Raw genomic sequence first — 11,531 nt, forward strand, 5'->3', positions numbered from 1 at the left:
CAGAAGGAGTAACAAATCCAAGATGGAATAGTCAGGTCAGAAGGTAACCTGGTTGTCCGAGATTAACAAATTTGATAAGAGATAATGCCTGAGGTGAGCTGTTATTTGTTAAGATTTCATGTTAATTTCACTTGTTATTGCTGCAGAGTGTAATGGGGGACCAATGCCTGGTTGAGGCCTGCAATACTCTCAAAAGCCAGCTGGACGTGTTGCATTGGTGCCTTGAGAATAGCGGGTGAGTGTGTATCCTACATGAATGTTGTTTGTTTGCTCCTCTTGAGAAAACCTTGTCCACTAATAGATCCAATTAAGATCCACAAAGGAAAACACAAATATCATTGATTTTGCCCCCATGTCGGCGCCATCTTTTGTTGTTTTAATGTGTCTATGCAGCTTGAACTTGCCTGTGTATTTCTCATATTTCTGGATGTTTAATTTCTTTCATTGCCTTTTCTTTTGTTAACTTGGACAAAATTGACTTAAATTGCAGAGTCGACAGGACAAATTGTGTATACGGTTTGATACCCAAAGGGTTTTCGGAAGTAAAATGAAGTGTGATGCCTCATTTGCTTCACCAAATAAGTCATCATTTTACTTGAAATTTGATTGAATAAGCAACAGGAAGATGACCAAGACTAAAAAACGTGTCACCCAAAGCAAACTTGCCCATCTTGAGCGATTTATTCCCGTGCATTGCTCAAATGGCAATACAGGTAGATGTAGACTTGGACGGTACGCATTGAATGGATCAAGGAAGTGCATCCTTCTCTCATTGTAGAATGTGATCCATGCTATTTCCGTTTGTCTTGCCTACGCAGGCACTATCAAAGAGAGGAGCAGCTGGCCGTTCAGCTTCCCATACTAGACCGCAGCTCGCCCTTATTGTTGCTGTCCACGTTCACCGAGCTGCAGTGGCAGGATGAGGAGTCTGTGTTGAAACTGCTATCTCGGCCTATCTCGTCCACACACTGCAAGTTCCACTTTCTGACTACATATTTGTCATTTTAGGTTTTGTGCATTTTGTTGTGATTTCTATGAGTCTTGTGCTTTTCCTTTGCTCTGGCTTCTCCTGAGGCCTTTGTTTAGCTTCCAACATTCTTCCACATTGACAACGCACCAAACCTCATCACGATCGCCAAAAATGCCACAATTGTGATGCCGTGCACATTTTTTTCTTTCTTTTGGCCACCCAGTGTGTACCCTGGATAAGAATAGGTACGCCGTATCCCTGCGTGTCGTAAGAGGCGACTAAGATGGTTGGCGTCAGGAAGGGCATCCGGCCATAAAAACATTGCCTCAAAAAGAGAACCATGACAATTACAACTACATGTGGGCAGGGTACAGCCCGAAGTGGAGATCGGTTTCTGAGGTTTGGGACATGGAATGTAGGGACAATGACAGGGAGATCAGGAGAAGTGGTGGAAGTATTGGTCAGAAGAAGAGTGGACATATGTTGTGTGCAGGAGACGAGATGGAAGGGAAGTGGTGTGAGAATGGTGAAGGGTAGGCAGGGACAGAAATACAAGTTTGTGTGGCAAGGGTGCCTGGAGGGCGTGAATGGTGTTGGTGTCCTGTTTTCTGAGGAGTTTGTAGACAGTGTGGTGAGTGTGACTAGAGTGAGTGATAGGTTGATGATGGTGAAAATGATGATTGGAAAGCTCTTGGTGAACGTCATCTCGTGATATGCTCCGCAGGTTGGTCGAAGCGATGAAGAGAAGGACAAGTTCTGGTGTGCGATAGAGAAGCTGATGGAAAACGTGAAAGATGAGGAAGTTGTTGTGGTAGGAGGAGACCTAAATGGACATGTGGGAAGGAGTATGGATGGTTTTGACGGAGTTCATGGGGGTTATGGATATGGTGTGAGAAATGGAGAAGGTGAAAGGATTTTGGAGTTTGCTGATGGAGCTGATTTGTTGATTTGTAATACTCAGTTCCAGAAAGAGGATAATAAGCCTGTTACATACACGTCAGGTGGGTCGACGACAACCGTTGACTACCTGATGGTGCGTAGGCGAAATAGGGGGCACCTCCGGGACACAAAGGTGATCCCGGGAGAGGAGGCTGTTTCACAGCACCACTTGGTTGTCTGCGACGTAAGGGTGAAAGGTGCGAGGAGAGCTCGGCGGGTGAAGTACCAACCGAGAATGAAGGTGTGGAGGTTGAAAGAGGAGACAGTAAGGGAGGCATTAAAAGAGAGGCTGAGTAGGGTCGAGGATGATGTGGTTGAGCTTGAAAGTGGTTGGATGTCAATGAAAGCTAGTCTGTTGGGAGCCGTTGGTGAGGTATGTGGATGGACAAAAGGACCACCGAGGCACTCGGAAACATGGTGCTGGGATGATGAAGTTGGAAAGAGGATTGACGAGAAGAGGAAGAGGTTCAAGGAGTGGCAGAAGGCGAAGGGTACGGGAGCAGAAACAGCAGAGCATGAAAGTTATAAGGCAGCCAGGAAGGCTGCAAAGAAAGAGGTAGCAAAGGCGCAGGAGGCATGTAGGAAAATGTTCGGAGAACGCTTGGATTCGGAAGAGGGTCAGAAAGCAGTATTCAGGATTGCAAAGCAGATAGCGAAAGAGAGGTGTGATGTGATGGGGGTGAGTTGCTTGAAGGATGAAGTGGGACAAATCGTTGTCGACCCAGATGGAATTAAAGGAAGATGGAAAAGATATATGGAAATGCTGTTGAATACAGAGAATGAATGGGATAGCAACATAGAGAGTGACCCAGTTTTGGGACCGGCAGAGAGGATAACTGAGAAGGAAGTTGAGGAAGCGATAAAAGCAATGAAGGGTAGAAAAGCGGGAGGGCCGACGGGAGTTGTGGGAGATATGTTGAAGGCAGCAGGAAGTTGGGGTGTGAAGAGAATGACAGAGATCTGTAATCTGGTGGTGAAAGAAGGCCGCATTCCAGTGGATTGGGAACTGAGTACCCTCGTCCCTCTATACAAGGGGAAAGGTGACCCTCTGGAGTGTGGCTCGAACCAAGTGATAAAGTTATTGGAGCATGGAATGAAGGTATTGGAAAGGGTGTTGGAGAGGAGGATAAGGAAGAAAGGGAAGATCGACGAAATGCAGTTTGGATTCATGCCAGGAAGAGGAACGACCGACGCGCTTTTCATTGTGAGGCAGTTGCAGGAGAAGTACATGGAGAAGAGGAAGAAGTTGTTTCTTGGGTTTGTTGATCTGGAGAAAGTATTCGATCGGGTTCCACGCAAAGTATTGACATGGGCATTGAGGAAGTTAGGAGTGGAGGAATGGTTGATCAGAGTAGTGATGGCAATGTACAAAAGAGCGCGCACAGCTGTAAGGACGAAGGACGGGAACAGTGGTGAGTTTGAGGTGAAGGTGGGAGTGCATCAGGGGTCGGTACTAAGTCCACTACTATTTGTAGCTGCAATGGAGGTGCTGGCTCAGTACGTAAAGGAGGGTTTACCGTGGGAGTTGTTGTATGCAGATGATCTGGTGTTGATTGCGGAAAGTATGGATGGACTGAAGGAAAAGATGAACACGTGGAAGGAATGTATGGAGACAAAAGGTCTGAAGGTGAATATCGGAAAGACGAAGGTGATGGCAAGTGGTAAAGCATGTGGTGAGGTGGAAAGAACTGGGAAGTGGCCCTGTGCTGTGTGTAGGAAGGGTGTCAGAGTGAACTCCATTCAGTGTACAATGTGCGCTGAGTGGGTTCATCAAAAATGTAGTGGTCTGAGAGGGTCATTAACCAGTGTGGCAGCTACATTCAAATGTAAGGTGTGCACAGAGGGAGCTGCAGATGGAGGAAATGTTGAGTTGGATCTTGGAGACGGCGTGAAGCTGGAAGGTGTGAAAACATTTTGCTACCTCGCAGACATGCTGAATGGAGAAGGTGGATCAGACTCGGCAACGGTTGCTCGAGTGAGATGTGCATGGAAGAAGTTTCGGGAATTGAGTGGCGTGCTGATGATGAGGGGAGTGTCGTTGAAGCTGAAGGGAAAGGTGTATGCTGCATGTGTGAGAAGTGTTATGATTTATGGGAGCGAGACATGGGTAATGAACGTAGAGCAGCAACGAAGGTTGGAAAGGGTGGAAATGCGAATGGTTCGACGGATGTGCGGAGTATCGTTGAGAGAGAGGAAGACAAATGATGAATTGCCAAAGATGATGGGAATAGAGCCTGTGAATGATGCTGTGAAGAGGAACAGGTTGAGATGGTTTGGTCATGTGTTGAGGAAGGATGAAAGTGACTGGTTGAGAAGAGTGATGGAAATGAATGTAGAAGGAAGTAGAAGACGGGGAAGACCGAGAAAGACTTGGCTAAAGATGGTGGAAGAAGAAATGCGGGCAAGGGGGTTAACAAGGAGAGATGCAGAAAATAGGGCAAAATGGAGAAGATTGTTGTGGGGACCGCAAGGCTAACCCCCGCTCTAGCAGGGAAAATGGCCTAAATGTTGCATGCATGTTGTTTAATGCATGCATGTTGCATGCATGCATTAAAATGCATGTTGTTGTTGTTGTTGTTTTGGCCTTAAAACGATCATTTATTCATTCATGTGTTTCATTCATTCATTCATTCATTCTGCCGTTTCATGGAGTTACTTGCTCGTACTTTATTTTAATACAGGAACATTATAATCAATGTAATACTACATAGTTATAATTCGATGCAGGGTGTAATGATTCATCAAGTCCAATTAAATCAGTAAATGTTTATAATTGAAAAAGCTGGACTTAATAGTCGGTAGAGCCGACGTTTTGCCGAGAAACCACTCGCCTTGGTCACGACAGATGTTGAAGTGAAGAAGAAGAAGAAGAAGAAGAACGTGGTCACGGCTTTGATAACAGTCAAATGGTCATCTTAGACAGAGAAAAAGTGGTTTGCTCGTGGTGTAAAGGAATCCATGTGGGAAAGAGTTGAATCACTCTCAACAAAAGGGGCGGTTTGAGATGTAATCTGTTACACACATGGGACAAGGCTATTACATCTTCCACACCATCTGCAATCGTCACTGGACGCCGGGATTCGTTGACAGACCAATTCACCCTGCCAACAGTGACGTCACGTGACGATTTTCAATTACTGGTACACCCACTCACTATGGGGGCGGCAGGAAGGGGCATTCCTCTCTGGGATGTATAGATTACAGTAGATCTACGGTAGAGCCTCAATGACAATGGGGGAGGGAACGGTGTGTTTATTTGCCAGGTTTCTTGTGGAGCGCTTGCCAAGTGCTTTAAGCAAACAAACACTCCATTCAAAACCATTGATAAGGAACAGCTGGCTTTGCTAGCGTGCTAGCTGCTTGGTAACTAAACACATTCTGGTTTTCCTCCCTTTCAGGTTAAACATCAGGAGCGACTGTTTCAAATGGTAATCATACGTGTTTGTGGTTTATAATATTTTTTTTATTTCTCGTTGAGGCCGTTGCCCCCAACGAATGGCACGATAAGCTGTTTACACACGTTAACACACCGTTTGTTCAACGAGGAGAAACTCGCTGCAATAAAGCTAACTTGTTACAGACATACACCTCAACACGCAACCCCATTAGTGCAGAAAAAAAAACCCTTGGGGAGGGGGGCAAATGAATGCGCCACAACCTGCATTGTGTGACCCTTAGTCCTCATGCTAAGTTTGGTTGAGATTGCATAAGTAACGACTGAATGTATTGCGATCAAAAATCATCAGAGAGTCAGACAGTCAAACAGACAGACAGACAGTCAGACCCCAAATTGTGTATTTCAGTACAATAAACGTTTACTGAGTATATAGTTATGTTTCAAGAGACAGTAGTTAACCGGATCAATGGATTGTTACCTGGAAAATGGCGATGGAGGGCATCCTTAGCTAGATTGCGATAAGACCAGTCCGGTCAGAATGTCCATTTAGGTTAGGTTATCAATTTTTTCACAGGATTATCAAAATAAGTCTTGTTGTAAAACGTGCACTTCAGTGGCAGAGTGTTACCTTTAAAACGGTGTAGGGTACGTTTGTTGTGTGAAACCTCCTGTAAATAAGGTGAGGCCAGCTGAGGTCTTGCGGCACCGATCATGCAACACCAAAGGCACAATGGAAAGCATATCGCACTTTCGGAGGAGTGACCATTACTGTTTGGCCAGCAGGCTATACAAGCCATGGCGACTAGGCCAAGCTCTTAGAGGCCTTGGAAGAAGGTGGAACACCTTTGTTCAGGGCTGTCCCAGAGGGTGCTACGGCCCGTAGATGGTCTAGCCTACAAGCTGCTGGTGGCCAATAGCAGGGACTCACATGTTTATGGTTTCTGCGTTTTGACAGCGCATGGAATTAGTGTTTTTTCTATTTGTACGCTGACTCTAGACCATCATACAATGGCCTTGCTGGTTTTATCAACTTTCACCTGCACTCATCTTGCATGTAAAATACCATTCACACCTATACAACAACAACAACATGCATTTTAAGGCCATTTTCCCTGCTAGAGCGGGGGTTAGCCTTGCGGTCCCCATGACAATCTTCTCCATCTTGCCCTATTTTCTGCATCTCTCCTTGTTGACCCCCTTGCCCGCATTTCTTCTTCCACCATCTTTAGCCAAGTCTTTCTCGGTCTTCCCCGTCCTCTACTTCCTTATACATTCATTTCTATCACTCTTCTCAACCAGTCACTTTCATCCTTCCCCAACACATGACCAAACCATCTCAACCTGTTTCTCTTCACAGCATCAATCACAGGCTCTATTCCCATCATCTTTCGCAATTCATAATTTGTCTTCCTCTCTCTCAACGATACTCCGCACATCCACCAAACCATTCGCATTTCCACCCTTTCCAGCCTTCGTTGCTGCTCTACGTTCATTACCCATGTCTCGCTCCCATAAATCATAACACTTCTCACACATGCAGCATACACCTTTCCCTTCAGCTTCAACGACACTCCCCTCCTAGTCAGCACGCCACTCAGTTCCCGAAACTTCTTCCATGCACATCTTACTCGAGCAATCATTGCCGAGTCTGATCCACCTTCTCCATTCAGCATGTCTCCAAGGTAGCAAAATGTTTTCACACTTTCCAGCTTCACGCCGTCTCCAAGATCCAACTCAACATTTCCTCCATCTGCAGCTCCCTCTGTGCACACCTTACATTTGAATGTAGCTGCCACACTGGTTAATGACCCTCTCAGACCACTACATTTTTGATGAACCCACTCAGCGCACATTGTACATTGAATGGAGTTCACTCCGACACCCTTCGGTGAGTTGCTTGAAGGATGAAGTGGGACAAATCGTTGTGGACCCAGATGGAATTAAAGGAAGATGGAAGAGATATATGGAAATGCTGTTGAATACATAGAATGAATGGGATGGCAACATAGAGAGTAACCCAGTTTTAGGACCGGCTGAAAAGATAACCGAGAAGGAAGTTGAGGAAGCAATAAAAGCAATGAAGAGTAGAAAAGCCAGGGGGCCGACGGGAGTTGTGGGAGATATGTCGAAGGCAGCGGTAAATTGGGGTGTGAAGAGAATGACAGATATCTGCAATCTGGTGATGAAAGAACGCCGCATTCCAGTGGATTGGGAACTGAGTACCCTCGTCCCTCTATATAAGGGGAAAGGTGATCCTCTAGAGCAGGGGTTCTTAACTTTTCTAGTGTCGCGCCCCCTTTAGCAATTGTTGCTCGTCTCCACACCCCCCTCCACCTACATCTGACGAAGCCGCTCGTTGGGGAGAGCGCGAGAGGGGTTTACCCTCTCACCGGGGGGGGGGCTGGGGGGTCCCCCCCAGGAAATATTTGAATTCTAGGTGCTCTGTGGTGCATTCTGAGGGGTTTGTTGGTTGATATTGAAGCCAGCCAGGGCTGGGCCCTGGGCCCTGGCTATTGACGTAGATTCTGTTAACAGCCAGGGCCCTAAGCATGGCAGCCAGGGCCGGGCCCTGGCTTATTTCAAACACTGGATCTGGTACCCCTGAACAGATAATGTTCTTTCAAAATAACAAAGGAGAGATTACAAACCTCGTTTTATTGCATCAAAACGCAAACAAGCTCAAGGCACGGATCGATGAAAGGAAAAGGTAACTACACAAAACACGTTTGTTGAAATGTCACGTCAAAGGACGCAAAATCAATGAAACAACAATTTAGTCACTAAAGAAGCAATGCCAAAAATCTCACTAAATTTTAGTGAGATGGTTGGCACTGCTTCTTAGCTATCAGATCCGGAATTCGTGGTCGCGTGCCAGAGAGAGCACAGCGCAGATCTCCTTCAACGTTCAGCTTGCTTCTGTATTTGGTCTTGACAGCGACCAGCGCGGAGAATGCAGCCTCGCAGAGATACGTGGATCCGAACATCGTCAGAATCCGAACAGCTTGAAGCGAGATCAGAGGATAAACAGGAAGATACTTGACCCAGAATGTCTCCAGGTCCAGAATTTCAAAGTCATCCTCAGCCGAGGAGTTGAACTTCAGCTCCAGAAACTCCTCCTGTACCTCGTCCGAAACATCAGCTACGTCGCATTGGAATGGGTTTCTGATGAATTTCCAGGTCTTTCGCTTTTCGTCCAAGTCAGGAAAGTAGCGGATGAATGCCGCTTTGAGTTCAGTCAGATGATCGATGATTTGGTTCTTTAACTTTGAATCGAGAAGGCCGTCCGGAACGGCAGAGCCAAGTTTGGGAAACAAGCTATGTTTCCGGCCTCCATTCGGCATTTCCAGAGGTCGAGTTTAGCCATGAAGGCTCGAATGGCGTCGTATTGCGTGATAATGTTTATGTGCTTCCCTTGCAGTTTTTGGTTGATACCGTTGAGTGCTTCGAAGATGTCTACGAGGTAAGCTAGAGACAGTTGATATTCTCGGGACTGGAACATTTTGTAGAGATCCGCCTCCGCTGCACGTCTAGGAATGTTGCGACTTCTTCCCTCAGCTCGTAGACTCGCCCCAACATGTTTCCCTTCGAAAGCCAATGCATGTTTGTGTGGAAAAGCAAGGCTTGATGATCGCAGTCCAAGTCCTTGCACAGCTGTTTGAACAGGCGACTGTTTAAGGCTCCACCTTTGATAAAGTTGACTACCTTGATAGCCAGGTTCAGGAAATCCCTCATTTCAGCGGGCAGGGTCTTAGATGCTAAGGACTCACGATGGATAACGCAGTGTGTACCAATAGCAGAGGGACTCTTTTGTTTCACCTTCGTAACAAAACCCGAACGCGAGCCAAGCATGGCCGGAGCTCCGTCTGTGCAAACACCTACCAACGCGTCCCATGAAAGTCGATTTTCTTCGAAGAACTTCAATACCACTTCAAAGACATCCGCTGCTGTCGTGTAAGTTTCCAGGGGATGACAAAATAGCATTTCCTCCTTCACGCTGTCGCCTAATATGAAACGAGCATACATGAGCAGCTGAGAACACTGAGCCACGTCTGTCGTTTCGTCGCATTGGATGGCAAAGACAGGCGAGGCCCTTATCTGGTCAGTCACTTGTTCTTTGATGTCCTGAGACATTTCATCGATCCGTCCCTTGATGGTATCGTTCGACAGGGAGATAGCCGAGAGTTTGTTCGCACTATCCTTCCCCAGGATGAGCTCTACCGCTCGCAGTAGACTCGGTTTAATGAGAGTCTCTCCGATTGTTTGGCTCTTCTTGTTCTTTGCTACTAGCAGGGCAATCTAGTAGGACGCCTCAACGATCTTTGACGTCTGTTGCCGAAATGTCCCACTGCTGTCCAACTTAGCTCACTTCAAGGCTTCCCTTTTCGCCACAAAGAATGCCTGTGATTTGTCTGCTAGTTCAGGATGGGTTGTCCTCAAGTGGTGTTCCAAACGTGTTGGCCGCATGGCATCATTGCTCAGAGTCTTGTAACATATAACGCACTGAGGAACCTCTGCGTCACCCTTTTGAAGTGCCACAAATCCGAACTTGATGTGCTCGTCTTGGTATTTCCTCTTTTTCGCACTCATTGCCACTCGTACTGTTCTCCCCTATGGGCCGGTGCTCCTGCCTCACACCTAGCTCGGCTTCACGCTGTTGAAACCAAAGCTTTCAGAATTATTGGAATCTCCCGCGATGAAGCTATCTCTGAGGGCCTTTCACTCACTCACCGCAGGCAGGTAGGTGGTCTTTCTGTCTTCTACCGACTCCTCTCCGGCCTTGCACCCCCAGCTCTCTCTGTGCTCTGTCCCCCAAATATTCCTACAGGTCGCACAAGATCTGCCAGCAACCCTCTGATGGTTAAACTGCCGAAATCTCGGCTCTCTGCTCACCTTCACTCTTTCATTCCTCTTTTCTCCCGCCTCTGGAACAAACTCCCTCACTCCCTTCAATCCCACTCCTCCCTCCAGGTCTTTAAAACAGCTGTGCACCACCATCTCTTATCTTCCCCCATCCAAAACCTTGATCTTTTCTACCCCCGCTAATTCACCCCAGATCCACCTTGTTTGAAATTCCAACTTCTTTCCTGGAAGTCCTGGCAGTGTCCATATGTTTTATACCTCTCCCACCGCCCCCTTCCCATGCCCCCCCCCCCCCAAAGCCCTCGCCCTCTCTCAGATCTCTCGATGTCTCCATGTCTCTCGGTCCCTGCTCTCAAATGTTGTGTTTGTGTCCTTCCCCCTCTCTCCCCATCTTGTCTACCGCTCCCGATGTTATATGTTTTATGTGTCGGTTTGTTTTTCTGTGTGATTAATGTTCGCTCTTTCACGAGCCTCGATCTTGTATACAAACAAACAAAAAAAAAAAAAAAAAAAAAAAATTGACTTCGATTCCAGCTAATAATCTGTCGGAAGAAAAAAAGAAGTGTTAGTTGAGACTGAAACAAACTAGGAATTATATAAGGCGCTATCTTTTCGGTTAATTAATTTTTTTCAGTAGGGGGATTATAATTTCCGTTTGGGGTTATTTAGATGTTTATACTGCCGTCCCGCGCCCCCTCTGAAAATTGCTCACGCCCCCCTTGGGGGGCGCGCCCCACAGGTTAAGAACCGAGGCTCTAGAGTGTGGCTCGTATCGAGCGATAAAGTTATTGGGGATTGGAATGAAGGTATTGGAAAGGGTGTTGGAGAGGAGGATAAGGAAGAAAGTGAAGATTGACGAAATGCAGTTTGGATTTATGCCAGGAAGAGGAACGACAGACACGCTTTTTATTGTGAGGCAGTTGCAGGAGAAGTACATGGAGAAGAGGAAGAAGTTGTTTCTTGGATTTGTTGATCTGGAGAAAGCATTCGACAGGGTTCCACGTGAAGTAGTGACATGGGAATTGAGGAAGTTAGGAGTGGAGGAATGGTTGATCAGAGTGGTGATGGCAATGTACAAAAGAGCGCACAGCTGTACGGACGAAGGACGGGAACAGTGGAGAGTTTGAGGTGAAGGTGGGAGTGCATCAGGGGTCGTTAATAAGTCCACTATTATTTGTAGCTGTGATGGAGGTGCTGTCTCGGAATGCAAAGGAGGGTTTACCGTGGGAGTTGTATGCAGATGATCTCATGTTGATTGCACAAAGTATGGATGGACTGAAGGAGAAGATGAACAAGTAGAAGGAATGTATGGAGACAAAAGGTCTGAAGGTGAATGTCGGAAAAACGAAGGTGATGGCAAGTGGT

General features: G+C 46.6%; 1 protein-coding gene across 1 annotated transcript in view; it reads left to right on the forward strand.

Moving 5' to 3' along the window:
• Window positions 1-11,531, forward strand: part of ZFYVE26 (zinc finger FYVE-type containing 26) — a 332,760-nt gene that overhangs the window by 48,365 nt on the left and 272,864 nt on the right. Inside the window, exons 9-10 of the mRNA XM_068127936.2 lie at window positions 147-235; window positions 819-970. Of these exons, the coding sequence (XP_067984037.2) occupies window positions 147-235; window positions 819-970 (241 nt within the window). The remainder of the gene's footprint in view (window positions 1-146; window positions 236-818; window positions 971-11,531) is intronic.

This window comes from Myxine glutinosa, chromosome 9 (genome assembly GCF_964187855.1).
Source record: "Myxine glutinosa chromosome 9, kmMyxGlut1.1, whole genome shotgun sequence".
Classification (NCBI taxonomy): domain Eukaryota; kingdom Metazoa; phylum Chordata; class Myxini; order Myxiniformes; family Myxinidae; genus Myxine; species Myxine glutinosa.